The following is a 16,204-nucleotide window of genomic DNA, read 5'->3' as shown; positions in this document are numbered from 1 at the left end:
TTCAGGACAATTCATCCATCCCACCCTCCATCCATCCAGCAGCAGGACGCAGCAACACGCCTGATAAGAGGTGTTCAGTTCAAAGGCTTTTCTCCAAGTCGAGTTCAGCAGAAACCCGTCCTCGACCACCTGCCCAAATTCCGCTCAGGTCTTTGGTTTCACTCGCAGGGTGGGAAAACACAGGTCTTTCTGTTGTGGGATATCAAAGCCGAGGAACTGAGGAGAAGATTTATGTGCTGGTCCAGTTCCCCTGTCAGGTTGATCCATGTTTATACACGACTTCCCTCTACTTTGACAGCTGCTGTGGTTAGAAGTATAGATTGTACAATAGCTTGGCAGACCTACTGCAAAAGTGCGGATACCATTTTAGTTCATCTCCGAAGAAAAACAACAAACAGCCTAACCCCGCTTCAGTGGTAGGTCTTCAGTGTTGGGACCAAAAATCCAATGAATCATCGGTTAAACTGAAGAAACAAACATCAGTTTGCTTTTCCTGTGGGGAAGATTACAAAAGACAGACTCAGCAGTGACGTGTTCAATCAGACTGAAGATACTAAAACAGAACATTAGAGGGTCTGCCAAACCCATCACCGATTAGACTCCATGTTTATACCTGAGCGTCAGCGAATCATCGGTAAGATTTGACCTAAGTCATGACAAGCATTACACAGCCACGCAGAAACACAATTTAAAGAGGACATAATACGGTCATTCTCAGGTTCAGATTAGTATTCAGTGTCTCTCCTGTCTCCATGCTTTAATGTTCAAAAACACTTCTTTTTTTTCTCATACTGCCTGTGCTGCAGCAACTCCTATCACCCTCTGAAACCAGAAGGCTCTGTTGTGATTGGCCCTGTTAGGCTTTTGGGGGGTTTTCCCTAACCTGTAGTGTGTTATATAGGTTTGTGTGCATGAATATGGTCTGAGAAAGGTGTTCTGTGTTCTCTCCAGAGGGAGTTTCTCTCCCACGCTGCCCTCCGCCTGAAACGCCTCCATTGGACTCCTTTTTCACTTACGGAATATAGTGACATCACTATGTAAGACCCATGCTCAATTCGCTAGTGCTCCACCAGATTGTACGTAATGGGTTAAGGGGCGGGACCTCTCTAAGCGGTTGACTAATCGCAACAGAGCTGGCCAGCTAACCAATCAGAGCAGACTGGGCTCTGGTTTCAGACGGAGGGTGAAAAGAGGTGCTGCAACGCAGGCGGTATGAGAACAACTACTCTGGTACTACTCCACTGTGGGTATTAGTATACAGCATTGGCAGATATGTGTGTGTGTTTACTGTGTGTCACAGATGGACAACAGAGGGACTGCGTCTCACATGGTAATCATCGGAAACCTCATGTTTATCATAAAATAAATGTTTGTGTGTGTGTTGCATGTGTGCTGAAAGTCACATCATGCTTGCAAATGAATAAGACATCCGTATCATGCTCGGAGGCTTCAGTCAAATGGGATCAGGGAATAAACCTAAATAGAATTAAACATCTGCCGGTGATTAGAAAAAGGCCTTTTAGAGTAATCTACAAGAATCCTCACGTCCGTCTTCCTCAGACCTCCTTGTAGTTGAATATACAATTTCTAAACCTGCAATCTGAAGAATTGCTTGTGGATTGACAGCCAAACAGTAAAACTGTCAAATATTTGGAAAGAGCTATTAGAAGGGCTTTAGCAGCCCAAGGGTGGTGACACTTCATTAAACCAAAGATGAACCATTAATCCTCAAATTCAAGCAGAAGCACGCCTAAAATCATCAAAACTGCAGCTATAAGGGAACCTTCCTCCATGAAAAACTCTCTGGTTTCCCTCTATACCTGAAACAGGCACACCTCAACATGTTTTATTTCAGCTACTCTCAAATCCCGAGGGGAGTGGAGTGGAGGGATGCTTTCCTTATGAAGGTGGCAGATTTAATGTTACAGGTGTGGCCCGTTGTTTGTGTAGAGAGATGAAGAAGAAGAAGAAGAAGACATACTTTATTAATCCCTTACAGGGAAATTGCTTTCTCTACTCTGTTGTGTTGACACACATTAAACACACAGAGGATATACATGCACAAACACAGAGGAAATACATGCACACACAACCCACATAGAGAGGCAGAGCAGAGGCAGCCAGGTACCCGGCGCCAAGGGAGCAGATAGAGGTTAGCTGCCTTGCTCAAGGGCACCTCGGCAGTGGCCTAGGAGGAGAACTGGCACCTCTCCAGCTCACTCCATATTTATTTATTTTTTTGGTCCGATCGGGACGTGAACCGGCGACCCTTTCGGTCCCAAGACCAAGTCCCTACTGACTGAGCCACTGCTGCCCCTCTTTTCTTTTTTTTTTTGGATCCATATTTCAGATGGAGTCTGATGAGATAAGGAAGAGGAGTGGAGCGGAAGGACACATCAGAGGCAACTGAGGCAAATTCAGGAACACACAGACGAGTGCAGTGTTTCACTTTGGAGACGATTCAATGAGATAAACGAGAAGAAGCGAAAGCTCTGATCGGGAAAAGATGAGGAGATAAGCAGACAGGAAAACAGTTTGGAGCATTGAAGTTTATAGTGGAATGGCAAACAGTAAAACTGTCAAATATTTGGAAAGAGCTATTAGAAGGGCTTTAGCAGACCAAGGGTGGTGACACTTCATCAAACCATTAATCCTTAAATTCAAGCAGAAGCACGCTCAAAATCAGCAGCTATAAGGGAACCTTCCTCCATGAAAAACTCTCTGGTTTCCCTCTTTACCTGAAACAGGCACACCTCAACATGCTATACATTACATTTTTACATTGCATGTCAGTTGTTAGAGGCTTTTATCCAAAGCGGCTTACATTAAATTCAATACTGTGGACAATCCCCACAGGAGCAATTTGGGCTGTCTTGCCCAGAGACACAATATCATGCTGACTGCAGCGAGGATTGAAGCAGTGCTCCCAGACTCCACACATCAACGCACTAACCCACAGTGCCACAGCCTCCCTGTGCTATAGGAGCAAAAGATCCAGACGGAAACAGATGCATCTCTTTTTAGGAGACTCTTTCTATTTGTTCGTATCTTTTTTTCATATTGTGCATACCACATGTTCATCCTAAGCTCATTTGCAAAACTTGTTCCTACCATTATAGAAAATTAACATGCAAAAAAAACTATAAAAAGAACCCAATTATTTATCTTAAACTACAAGATATCCACCAGAGACCCACCTCAAGTCATTGAACTCCTGGGAGTCTGATTATTTAGGTATTTATGGATAAGTTTACTATTGGAAACATATTTAAGTGATCAGAACTCAATGCATTTAGTTAGCAGTAGCGAAAGCCTAGTCCTGTTGCATGAATCAGTTCTAGGTCGCTTTAGCCAAGAGATTTTCCAGCCAAGCAGAAGGTATGAGTTCTTTTTCCAATGGTGTTTGAATGACTTGAGCTCTTGTTTTCATTGAAGGGGGGGTCAGAGGTCATTACCATACAGGGAATTCAAATTGGTAACACACAAGGGCAAACAAAACTCATTTAAAAACCCAACTTCATGGTGAATGTTTTGAATTGGTTTAATAGGGAATTGACATATTGCCAATCTACTGCTCAGTAATCATGTTGGGATGGCGTCTAGCTCGGCTTCAGGCTCCGTGTTTCAGACAGCTTCATTAAGTTGAACGACAGCGGGGTGCGAGAATTTACCTACAAAATGTGCTGACTCATGTTGAAAGGTTGCGTGTTGAAGCTTAAAATCAAGAAGCAGAAGAAGACAGAAGCAGCAGCAGAGCCAGTGTGCGAGTTCAGAGCGGGGTGTGGGGGTGGGGGGTGGATTTGGATGCAGGGTTCAGTTTCTGAAAGGGCGACGCGCTGCACTCACGGTTGACATGCTCACTCATAATGAGAGCTGATTCGGGACTTAATCACGCATTAAAGCCTTATTGTTGCACCTCCGGCCAACTGATGACACAGGGCTCCATCAGGCTGCCTCACCAAAACGCCCGGGCCTCCACCTCACAGCGTGCTGATGGCATGACGTAAGGCCCGACCCGTGCCGTGTGTGTGTGTGTGGGTCTGTGTGTGTGCAGTACAAGCTGAAAGAGAGGGGAGTGAAAGGTCAGAGAGTCAGATCTGGTTCACACTGCTGAAAGTCAGATGCAGTTTCATTATTAAAAAAGGGGCCATTTCATGCAAATTTTCAGGTTCATATTTTGTGCTTTTACTGTGACCTTTTTACAAGCTCTTTATGTCCAAAAAGCCTTTTATTTATATAAACTTTAATATTATTGGAATATATTTACATATGAACATTCACTTATATATACTTTATATGTTCAGGCTTTTATAAATATTATTTGACTATATATAAATTCATATTTGACATGTCCTTAGAATAAAATACTGTAAACATTTATAGTCCTTTTTTCTATATTTCTGTCAATGTTAGTTGTGTGTTTCCATTTCCTTTAATTATAATATATATACACTAAATATATTAATATACATGGATACTATTTATGAAATCGAAAGAGCTAAAATATTTTTAAATGCATTTAATTTGAAATTAGACATATTTAATGATATAGTACTTTATTTTGGGGGGTTAAATAATGCTGTAAAGTTAATCTGTACATCAAACACTTCCAATGTATAAAAATACCAGTATCTCACATGCACATATTTTGTCAGGTCTTGTAAAAATATGTAACTCTCTTTTAACTTGTGTTTAACAGAGTTCTGTTTAAATTACAGTATTTGATTTAAGATACGGGCTCAGGATATTGCCGTCTTTACGTGCGAGTGCAGAAACCACAGTGAGATTTACGACCAACAAGCCCAGTGGAACCCCTGCTCCCCCCCACCCCCCGGGCTATCTTTCTGGCCTAATGGAAACATACAAGCCAACATCACTTGACAAATTAACAGTGTGTGGCACGCAGTGTGTAAGCACCTGAACATAATGAGTTACAGCATCACAATGAGCCCCTCTCTCCTCCTTCCTGTACGGGCGTCTCCGCAGCTTTCATTAGGAGCGTGCAGTGAAACCCTGACATGATCCAGTCCATTTGTCGAGATGAATGGGTGGATGATGTTGGGACTTACGGCGTTCCTCTCTCAGTTGAGGCTTGTCTATAAAATGTGCAGCCTCAGGCGGTTTGCATGTGAGCGAGGCGTGCCACATCAAACTCATTCGATTTCAAAAGGAGATGAAGTTACTCTTCTCTGTATTCCGACTGAACACCCTGTGCGTTTTAATTTATTACTTCTTCCAATTGCTTACCTACACAAATATTTTCTGATTCTATGTTTGGATCAAAAGCAGAAGAAGGCAATCCAGGTTGGATCACACTCATTGGCTCCTGTTGGAAAACCTCCCTTTCATCTGACTAAAGGTGTGCTGGGCATGTGATTGTTCAGTACAGTTTTATAACCCTCATTTTAAATCCAGCAATTTCATTTTTCATTCTTTACAAATAAAGAATCATTTTCAATACGTTGACAGCAAATGCATAGCAATTAGAAAAAATACAAACGTGCTGCAAGAAAGTCACAAAGCAACGGGAACCATTTCCAGGGGAAACTATAACCTGATGTCTGGATGTAGCCCTTATTTGTAAAGGGGCCCTATTCTGCTCATTCTCAGGTTCATATCTTGTATTTTGTGCTTCTATTGGGACATGTCTCTATGCTTTAAAGCTCAAAAAGCTCTTTATTTTTCTCAAACTGCCTGTGCTGCAGCACCTCTTTTCACCCTCTGTCTGAAACCAGAGCCCAGTCTGCTCTGATTGGTTAGCTGGCCGATATTACAGGGAAGGGAAAACCCCTCAATCTGCATGATTTATGGTTGAAATCTCTGGAAAAAGTTGGCAACTTAACTTTGAATTAAGGAGTATTTAAACACCTACAAAAAGGGACACTGACAGGCTAGGTCTGTAGTTGGAGTAAAACTGGACAATCTGGAGGAGGTAGCGGAGGGGAGGAGGAGGAAGCTGGACTTTCTCCTGACCTGGAGAACCCCCACTGGGTCATCAATATATATTATGTTGCATTGTTGGAGGAGCTCGGGACTTACGTTTTCTCATGCAGAAGACAATAAAGCCTTTCAAAAAATACAGAACGTGTTAATGCATCAGGGACAATAATCTAATATTCCATATCACTCTGAATGAAAATCACTGTCGGCCCTTCTAAATTTGTACTTTTACTTGCAGATATGAATACTTTCAGCACCAGTCAGAGGGTGTTGACATGAACAGGGAATCAATCACTGCTCATGCGTACACAGTACAGTATGGCACGGTATGAATGAAACTGTTAGCAGAAGGATGCCGGTGTTTGCTCAAAGTATGCGTTAGCCTTTTCCATTCTCTCTGAAGGCACACCCACATCAGCTATTCTGATGAGCGACCCAACCCACTTCTTACCCTCCTTGAACGAACACACACACACACACACACACACACACCTCTCCTTCCCTCTTTGGAAGTGCTCGTTGTTTTGAGTCCTCCTCCACACTTTGATGTGCAGGGGTCAAGCGGAGGCTCCCTCCTGGTCCCCGGGGAGCGGGGAACAGGAGAATATTCAGTGTCAGGAACATCTGGGAGAGCGGTGCAGAGCAGGGCTTACTTGGCAGGCGGTTGGTATTGGCATTGACAACCTTCCTACCGGGGGCCTTTCATCTCCGTTTGAACATGTGGAGTCGGCCCTAACCCTGGGAGGAGTCGGAGGGCGCTCCGCCAGCTGAGAGGCTGAGGCGTGGTCGCTCTGAGGAGGAATCCGGCTCTCCTGCTGTCCTCAGGAGCTCCGCTGAGCATTCCTGCTTCCTCCCTGTCTCCTGCTCCATGTGCTAGCCCCCCCCCCCCCCGTAACATGATACAGAACGACAGAGTCTTTAACAGCTTCCAACATGTCAGATTGGTTCATCAGGGTCCGGATGATAATGGTGTTATCACATAGCGTCGCAAATCATTTGACAACTTCTGACACCCGAGCATTCTTTATGGAACAGCACTCCTTCAGGCAGGTAAAGATGTTTGGAAACATTTTGAGCCCAGGTGCAATCCATTAGTGGATGGGTGAGGTGAACATTTTTATAATGAATGTCAGTAATGAACAGAATGAAATATGTAAGAACAATATCAAAGATCGCTTTGGGGCAAAATACAAAAACAAGGACTGATTGTGTCAGTGTGTGGGGCTGGAAAGAGCGTTTTCAGTATATATCATAATGCTGTTACAAGAATAGTATTTGTGGACATAATCAAAGGACTGTAAAGATCTGAGTTACTCGTACTGCGCACAAATATCAACATTTACAACACATGCTAAAAGCGCTAATGAAATGCTACGTGGAAACATGAAAACATTATTTGGAGATGTGGCCACTCCACAGACTCATGGGGAGCTGGTCCAGCAGCAGAGGTTGCAGCAGTATTTCATCATCACTCGAGTGTGTTAGACTACTGCTTGTGATCCAGTGGAAACAGGTGTGTGTGGACTGAGGTCTGTGAGTGTGTGTGTGAAGCAGGAGGCTGCTGGGGATTCATTGAGCCTCTCAGCTTCATTATATCTGGGTCGCTGTGTTTTAAAAACCAAGAAGAGCCACAGCAGCAGGTCGGGGAACACCTCAGATTTGACCGAGATATTACTACAAAGCTATCACAGTCTAATGTTTTAGGTTTGATTCTGATATTTATGGGCACTTTCCGGTGTGCAACCACGCTCAGATAAGCATGACAACTATTCCTGTTCCCTATTCAATCGTTCCATTTGATTGGTACTTTTGTTGGCCTAAAAAAGGTAGTTTGATTAAATAACTGGAGTTTGGTGGTAAAATAGAAAATATATGACCTCAATGCAAGATATGATTGTATCCTAAGCTGATTTTTGATTTCACCAAATGACACATCTAAGGTGCTCAAACATCATCCTTTTTTTTTACACAAGAAGAAGCAGCAGATTCATTTGTAACCCCATTTTCATTATAAGTACAATTCAGTGAGAGTGCTCATAGTTTGGTACAAAAACGGTGATCAAAATGATATGCGTTGGAGAATTTCTGAAAGCTACTGGGAAGTAACCCTTTTTGATTTACCTGTATCAAGTGGAGACGCAATAACTAAAATATTCAACAAGACAAACTGCTCTTAGGGTTTGCTGGACATCAGGTTTGTCTGTTTCTGCTGGCAAAAACAGACATTCTGGTTCAAGACAGTAATGGGGTTTTTTTCCATCCAAACTTCATCTCAGTTTTATCTCGCATGGAGTTTAAAAGCTGGTAAATGACTCTTTATTCAGATTTTTGGTCTATGAATATAGGACAACAATTAATGTGATAGCTTCAGATCTTATGTGCAACCGCCTGCAAGATGACCTTAAAAGCCCCTGCTCTGTGAGATCCATCCATCTTAGTCACTCTGCTGCTCTTACCTGGAACTGATGGTTCCACTGCTCCTGGAGACGGCGGCATGGCAGCCATCCATCTTCAGCAGATTATTTGCCACAGTGAGCCGTCTGTGTGGAGGCAGAAGGTGAGACTTTCTGTTAAACATCAAGCTAAACCATCGCATCACCACGGAGACCGCATTGTGTTGGTCATTCGAATGATCCAAGAGGACGAACATCAAATGGACCTTGAAGCCGTGATGGAGCTTTAGTGGTGTCCGAGCGTGCCACTGGATTTATGGCAGTTTGACATCCAGGCGACAGGAAACTCACCTGAACAGATCAGTGTCTCTACTGCTGCACTGTGCTGTAAACTGCATCTTTATATTAGGTGATGCTGTGGCTTATTTTTAAACTTAGATGTTGGAGTTTCCTTTGGTGGAAGTGTTTTACCAACCTTTACTGCAATAATAATCATATGAAAGACATTTAATAAGCACATCTTAAGTGTATTTGTGTACAAGAGTTCAAGGATTTAGACCGATCAGAACAAATTTTTTTCATCATAATAAATACCTTTGGTACGAAAAGTGTGTATTTGCTCGAGTAAAGCAATATAAGGAGACACATTTACAGACATTTCAAGCAACTACCCTTCAATTATAAATGACAAAGACAACAGCAGTCCATCATATACCTTCTGTCTCCTTTGGAGGTCAAATCTGTGTAGTCCGAGCCCAGGTTTCCAGATGAGTGCGACTAAAAACTTCAGAGACACAAAAAATGGACACAGTAACATGACTGTCTATAAAATATATTCAATTCAACTGAACAGTGACAACAAAGCAGTAGTAGTGTGATCTTTACAGGTGTGTCACATTAATAATCAAGCTTCACTTAACTGATCATCAAACTTAAAGTCAATGCATGTTAAATAAACAAGACTTTCAGCCTACAGTATGACTCATGAACTTTATAAACATAAGGTTGTCTAAATATAAAGCTTCACTGCAGAACTCATCCTCCTTATCTGGAGACAGAAGGTGGAAAAACGTTTCACTTCCTCACCCTCTCACACAGAGACCTTTCCATGTGGTGGCCTTTCATAAACAGCAAACAATTTGACAGTGAAACTCCACCAAAAACTCACCAAAGTGTAACTTCAGCTTCCTCAACATCTTGTGTTTTCACTGCTCTGTTACTTATATTTTTATTGTTGCTCAAATATCACTAAATAAACCACTTCCTGAAACTCCTGTTGAATGTCACCAGTTGGAGATATCTGCTGCTCATTGGCTAACCTGATGCCATGTGGCCTAGCCAATGAAAGATGGTGGCAGGATTGAGTGACAGGTAAAACGGCCAATGACTGACAAGCACGAGCTAAATGCTGCTTTCAAATTAAGTTCTTTTTGTTGTTGTTTTTTACAATCTGTGGCTTGAGACAGAAAGACTGATGATGTTGTTTCTTGTAAAAGAAATGATGAATTGTATTTGTATATTCCAACGTCTTGTTTAGGAATCAGACGTAGTCCACAACAGATGGGTTTAAATAAACATAACAGATAAATACAACATATGTTGGTCATTCAAATGGGCGGGTAAACACAACACAATTTGAGGCACCAAAAGTCTAAATCTAAAATAAAATAGAAACTAACATCCACCTGCATCATTAAGATCCACCCAAGTATGATCATAAGATATAATATCATCACTCTGGTAGCATGAGTTTTATATGTAAGGAAGGTTAAGGTTTTTCAAATCTGTCTTGACAAAACACTGGAAAAGTTACAGTATGGGTCGCTGAAAGAAAACATGTACAAATGATTGAAAAAGGGGGAAATCCAATCGTTTTCCTTTCTGTTTTTTGTTCGTTTGTGTAATTTTAATGGCTTGTGAAGTGGAGACAGGTGAGTTCCCTGTTTCTGCCAGAAGATGTGTAGACTTTCTGCTCTCCTGATGTCAATGAGAAGCATGTCACACCATTTTTGAGCCAGGGTAGCAAACCAGCAAGGTGCCTGGTTCCCACTCGCAATAAGGAAGCAGATAGCTGATTGGCTTGGGTGTAAAAGCCAAAAGGTCCTTATTGATTCTTCCTGATTAGTTTCGCCAGATGTCTTTCAATTGTAGATGCCCCAACATAGACAAGAAGATCTTAAAGTGTTCAGAATAAATGGAAATGGAAACTATATGATGTCTTTATGACAACTGGGTTATAGATGAGGATTGTTGATATCATGCTAAGGTCCAGAATATCTACTAAATGGACCTTTTAGGAGGATTAGTTTGTCCACTGCAATTTAAATGACAAGAATAAACTTCTCAGATCAACTTATTTGCAGCTTCCGCATAATCCAGGACTGTTTTATTGTAATGCTCTGTTCAAAAGCTCCAGCACACACTCTCTGACACTGACATGAATCATGATGAAGCCCACCGTGCAGCATGGAAAACCAGCAGCCTTCACTATAAGCAGCTCCTGGAGGAATCTGGTTTCAACTTACACGCTGCATTGTAGTATGCCACGCGACCATCATGCCACCATGGGCCCATCCTCCTTCTACTACAACACCATCTCTGCTTCTCCGTCATTGTAATTCTCTCCAAGTAGGTCAGCCGTCGTGCGTTTGGTTCGTGCATGTGACCCGAGCGGCGATCCTCCAGGATTCCAGACACGTTTCCCATTCTTCCCAAAACAACTGCCTGGTTAATGAACATACAGCACGGCACATAACGTCCCGCCAAGCATTATGGATGTCCAACACAGCTGTTGGAAGGCCTCCATGCAGAGCGGGCTAATGTTAATCATTTCCCACAGTGTCATTAGAGGGACAGATGGAGGCCCGCCAAGGACTCACCTCATTGGACTGCCGCTAAACGAGGCGGGAGGCAGAGAGGTGGTGGATGGGTACTTGGAGACCGTGTTGAGTGTTAAGACTTTACTTTTACAACTTAAAATAAAATCAATAGTTTCTTTTAAAACTACACATGACTTTTTACATGTTTTACTTAATCTGGATATCTCATTTTAGTACAAAGCTTCCGATAATGAGTTATATCTGTCCACAAATATTCCTTTAATCAAACACTTTAGATTTCAGGTTAAAATGGTGGTCCTGTCTAGTCTTTATGAAACTTGATGGGACTTAAATAGATAATCGTCATCCTCAACTCCTCTAATGTCAAAGTAACACCAGGTTTGACACAGCATGTACAGTGAACAGTAGGGCAAGCTAATATTTGGCATACGTTTTCACATAACTTACTATGTATTCCCTTTTTACTGTATTAAACTGTCCTGAGTTATATCATACATGTAGCAATGACTTTTTTCCAGGGTTTTCATTCAAGTCAGCAGGAGTTTTCCAACATCATGACCTTAACCGCTAACTAGCTTATAGATAAAATGTGACAGCCTTATGAGGGAATATAAAAGCTGCTTTGGTATATCAGTCTGTCACACATTTATAAAGCTAAATCTCTCAGTTATCTTTGTAAACTGCCTAGAAAGTACAAGAGAGATCTTGGTCCGCATAGCAACAGTAACTAAGGGGGCGGGGCTTAGTGAAGGGTTGGTGGACTTAATGCTATTTAGATAACTAGCTAACTGGCTAACTAGCTAACTACCTAACTAACTAAAATCTGCCAGCCTTCGGAGGGAAAAGAAAGCTGCTTTTGTGTATCCCTCTTAACTAAAGGGCTGTTTTGTTTCAAAATGGTCACACATTTATAAGGATAAAGCTGCCACAGATATCAGGGCAAACTGCACTACAAGTTCTAGAGAAATCTTGGTCGACATAGCAACGGTCACTAAGGGGGCGGGGCTTAGTGAAGGGTTGTGGACTTAATGCTATTTATATAACTAGCTAACTGGCTAACTAGCTAACTACCTAACTAGCTAAAATCTGCCAGCCTTCGGAGGGAAATGAAAGCTGCTTTTGTGTATCCCTCTTAACTAAAGGGCTGTTTTGTTTAAAAAATGGCCACACATTTATAAAGATAAAGCTGCCACAGATATCAGGGCAAACTGCACTACAAGTTCTAGAGAAATCTTGGTCGACATAGCAACGGTCACTAAGGGGGCGTGGCTAAACATAGGGTTGGTTGCTAAGGAAACATTGTTCTCAAACTATGTTCAGACAAAAAAAAAGAGACAAAGCAAAATGAACTTGGTATAAAATACTTTAATAAATAATAGGGTTGTTCTAAGAACAAACAAAAAAAAATCCACTAACAAACCAAGACTTTTACCAAATTTTGTACAAAATAATTACAATGTTCTGCACGTCCGGCCCCTCCTGTGGGACTCACAAGATTTGCCGCCAGAATATGAATTTGGGTTCAACACGATTTGCATCAGAATTCTTTTCAAACAAAATCATAAAACAAAATGTAGTGACAACATTTGACTTATTTTAATTTGAACTTTCTCTTCTCCTGTGTGTTCTTAGTGCAGAAACAGACTCTTTACAAACACTGGACGACAAGCACAACAGTCAACAACATCAACAACAACACAACTTGTTCCCTTCATTAGACCAGAATACAAACAGGAGGAGATGCGGGGCTTAACAGGGAGACACATCAAGGATTCACACTCATCCGCTGCGAGTCCGTTCAAAACCTCACACCTTCTGATACGTCAGTGATGGGGGGGGGGGGTCAGTTTCGTGCAATAGGGCACTTCAGGAGGGGAGGGGGGTGCAGCACAAGAAGGGTTTTCATACTCACTAAACACCCCGCTGCCCTGCGTGGCATCTCCACTGTCAACAGACTGTAAAATAGTGAATTTATAACTGAAGTACGAGCAGGCTTTAGAAGACAGAGACCGCAGCGCTGCTTGTACGTTGTTTGTGGATGGAAAATAGAAATCAGAGGCATCAGCGCCTGTTTAAGACCCACAGGGCTACTGTAGTGTTTTCGCGCCATATGAAGTCCCTAATTAAGATAGAATGATTGATTGTGTGCCATATTGTGCAATTTGGAGTCCCTTATTAAGATCAATAATGGATTGTGTGTGGTTTTGAGTCCCTAAATATTCTTTATTATTCTGGCCGTCTCTCAAATTCAGATGGGATGGAACATTGTGAGAAAAATGGACACTGAAATGACATTTATCGGTTGTAAAATCTGTAAAATATACAGTATTTAACTATAGAGTAGCTGTCTTAATGTTGGGATGATTAAATAATTAAAGGAAGGAGTTATTTTGGACAAAACTCAAGTCATTTTACATGAAAGCAGTGGAACAAGTGCAGAAATAAACTAGTCCTGTTTCTTACTGCAATTTTTTCTAACCTGCAGCATCATTTCAAAGAACAAGACATCATTGATATTTAATTTCTCTATACTTTTAAGAGGAATACTTTTTTAAAACTGTTGAACATGAAACCTGGCCTGCTGGCTTCTGCCAAGTCACCCATTATTACCCTCCTGTAATGCACAGGATGCTCTGCGGCTTTGAACCGGATGCCAACAGAGTGTTTTTAATTCTTAAACAGTCATAGGATGTGAACGCAGCTTGAAATGTGGAAAAATGGAACAGTATTTTCCAAAGAAATGCATCATTTTGAACGTGTCTTAATAAAAACAAACATTGAGATAAGTGACATTTATAATCACTTTGTGAAGGTTTACTAAGAATGAAATGGATTAAAGAGGTGGATTATTGCAAGAAGGGTGGCCCATAAGCCACATGTAGTTGTAAGGACTTCCAGAAACCTGTAGTTTAAGGGGAATTCTGATTTAGGGGTGAAAAAAAAGATTTGATGGCCCCGGCCGTGGCGCAACTGGCTGGGGCACCTGCACCGTACGCCGGCGACCCGGGTTCGATTCCCGACCCGTGGTCCTTTCCGGATCCCACCCCGACTCTCTCTCCCACTTTCCTGTCACTGTCCTATCCGAATAAAAGGCAAAAAGCCCCAAAAAATACCTTTAAAAAAAAGAAAAAGATTTGAATGAATTGAAAGGAGTTTCCAAAAGTTGACTGATGGAGTTTTCGTAGCTCGTTAGTGAACACCTCTCAGATCCGAACAACGTCTCACAATGATAATGACAAGCCTGATGAACTCCAAACTCTGTATTTGGGTTCTCAACAGCTGTAACAAATAACCATAACACATAAAGACAAACAATCATGATCCGTTTTCTTTTTTAAACCGATGCTCATGATTCAGTGGGACCCTGGACACGGTCCGAAAAATCTGTATAAAACCTGTCGTCGTGCCAACAGACACTAAGAAACGGAATGACATCATTAAAAAAAAACAACCACAAAAAAACAACTTTTAGAATAACTATGATACAAAGCATCACTTAAGTTACTGAATTCAAATATACACAGCCATTTCTTCATATTTACATATGTACATCGCAAAGAAAATAACCTTTACTGCGTTAGAAGAGTTGTTACTAGGACATCTTTCCCTTTATATGTGTTTAAATTCTGCATAAAATCTATAGGAGGCGAGAAAACAAGGGAAAAAACAAGGGCTGAAGGCACTTTTCTACCAAAGCAAATACTGAAAAATCATGAAGACTCGCAGAAAGAAATAATTATTCAAAAGGATATAAGTCTTAACACGAAATGGAAAAGATGTTTATGAATGTAAACAAAAAAATGCTCATGCCAGGTACGGTGGATTCTCTGTGCCAACTTTCAACGACTTACAAGAATATATAATCTTTTTTTTCTCAGTTTTGTTTTATAAAAAGACATGATATGAAGAGCGTAGAAAAGGCCCGCACGTTAGGGCTAAGGCAGACAGGAGCCGAAAGCACCGAACATTAAATAATGTTAACAGCTGCCAGCCGATGAGCCGATCAATCTCAGAGGATAAACCAAAAGAAAAAAGAGAAGCGTCAGTTCTGATGAGTGGAAAACAGTTTGTAAACACAAAAAAATCAGGAGCGTTGAAAAGAAAACTCTTCTCGATTCCAACAGGGACGAGAAAATCCAGAAGAAGCTGTGATGTTTATTTTCCGAGTTTTTTTTTTTTGTTGGTTTTTCTGTATTTTTTTGGTTTGTTTTTTGGTAAAATAAGCCTCCGTGCTGCAGACAAAGGAGTTAAATAAGGCGTGACAAACAAAAATAGAAAATTAAAGCATCTGTAATCTTCACTTTTGGTGCTTTTAAGAGTTGAAAAGTCTCTGAAGACATTGCAGTTTTTCCCCGTGTTCATACATAGTGGTCTTTGATGTCCTCGCTGAGCTTGGCTGCGTTCAGGTTTTTACACCGGTTGTCTTTGGGGCTGTACACCGTCCGGTGCGGCGCCTTGACCGGAGCGCTGCGTGACGTGCAGATGACCCCTCCCTTAGCCATCAGCCCCTTGTCCTGTGCCCCCGCTGTGGGGCATTTTAGAGCCGGGCACTTCTCCCCCAAGCCCAGCTCCTCATCTTCCTCCTGCTCCCCCTCCTGCTCTCCTTCCTCCTGGCCCTCGGCCCCGTCGCACGGGCCCATCAGTTTCTTGCATTCGTACTGAATGTCTTTGTCGCGGTTGTCCTTGGGGGCGTTGCTCCGCGGCGGCTCCAGTCGGTTGTTGACCGTTGTGTCCTCGGATCGGGACGCTCTCTCGCGCTCTTTCTTCCTCTTACGCGTCCACCAAACGCAAACAACGATGCAGAAGATCCAGAGGAGGCTGAAGACCACGCACAGCACCGGGACCAGATAGCCTGCAGGAGGAAGTCAAAGGACATGTTAGAAGGATATTTAACTAAGAAAGATTTCATAAAAACACTCCAATTCACATGCTCAAAAAAAGCTAGCATATTAGCTTTTTTCTGGTTTCAGACAGAGGGTGAAAAGAGGTGCTGCAGCTCAAGCAGTATGAGAAAAAAGAAAATACAGTTTT

The 16,204-nt window shown here is 41.9% G+C and overlaps 1 protein-coding gene and 1 long non-coding RNA gene across 3 annotated transcripts in view; both read right to left on the bottom strand.

Moving 5' to 3' along the window:
- Window positions 1–403: 403 nt before the first annotated feature.
- Window positions 404–9,620, bottom strand: LOC134881997 (uncharacterized). The gene is made up of 4 exons (XR_010168107.1): window positions 9,502–9,620; window positions 9,049–9,117; window positions 8,397–8,480; window positions 404–493 (listed from the first exon to the last, which is right to left on the bottom strand). It is a non-coding gene; the product is annotated as an uncharacterized LOC134881997 (long non-coding RNA).
- A 2,898-nt stretch (window positions 9,621–12,518) lies between these two features.
- LOC134881895 (protein jagged-2-like) overlaps window positions 12,519–16,204 on the bottom strand; it is a 47,590-nt gene continuing 43,904 nt past the window's right edge. For both annotated transcript variants that reach the window (XM_063909488.1, XM_063909489.1), the window contains one exon: window positions 12,519–16,025. In XM_063909488.1, the coding sequence (XP_063765558.1) occupies window positions 15,532–16,025 (494 nt within the window). In that variant the 3' untranslated portion in view covers window positions 12,519–15,531. The remainder of the gene's footprint in view (window positions 16,026–16,204) is intronic.

The sequence above is a fragment of the Eleginops maclovinus genome, chromosome 19 (assembly GCF_036324505.1).
Source record: "Eleginops maclovinus isolate JMC-PN-2008 ecotype Puerto Natales chromosome 19, JC_Emac_rtc_rv5, whole genome shotgun sequence".
In the NCBI taxonomy this organism is placed as follows: domain Eukaryota; kingdom Metazoa; phylum Chordata; class Actinopteri; order Perciformes; family Eleginopidae; genus Eleginops; species Eleginops maclovinus.
The sequence above is the reverse complement of the archived record's forward strand: the minus strand, read 5'-3'. Positions and strand labels throughout refer to the sequence as shown.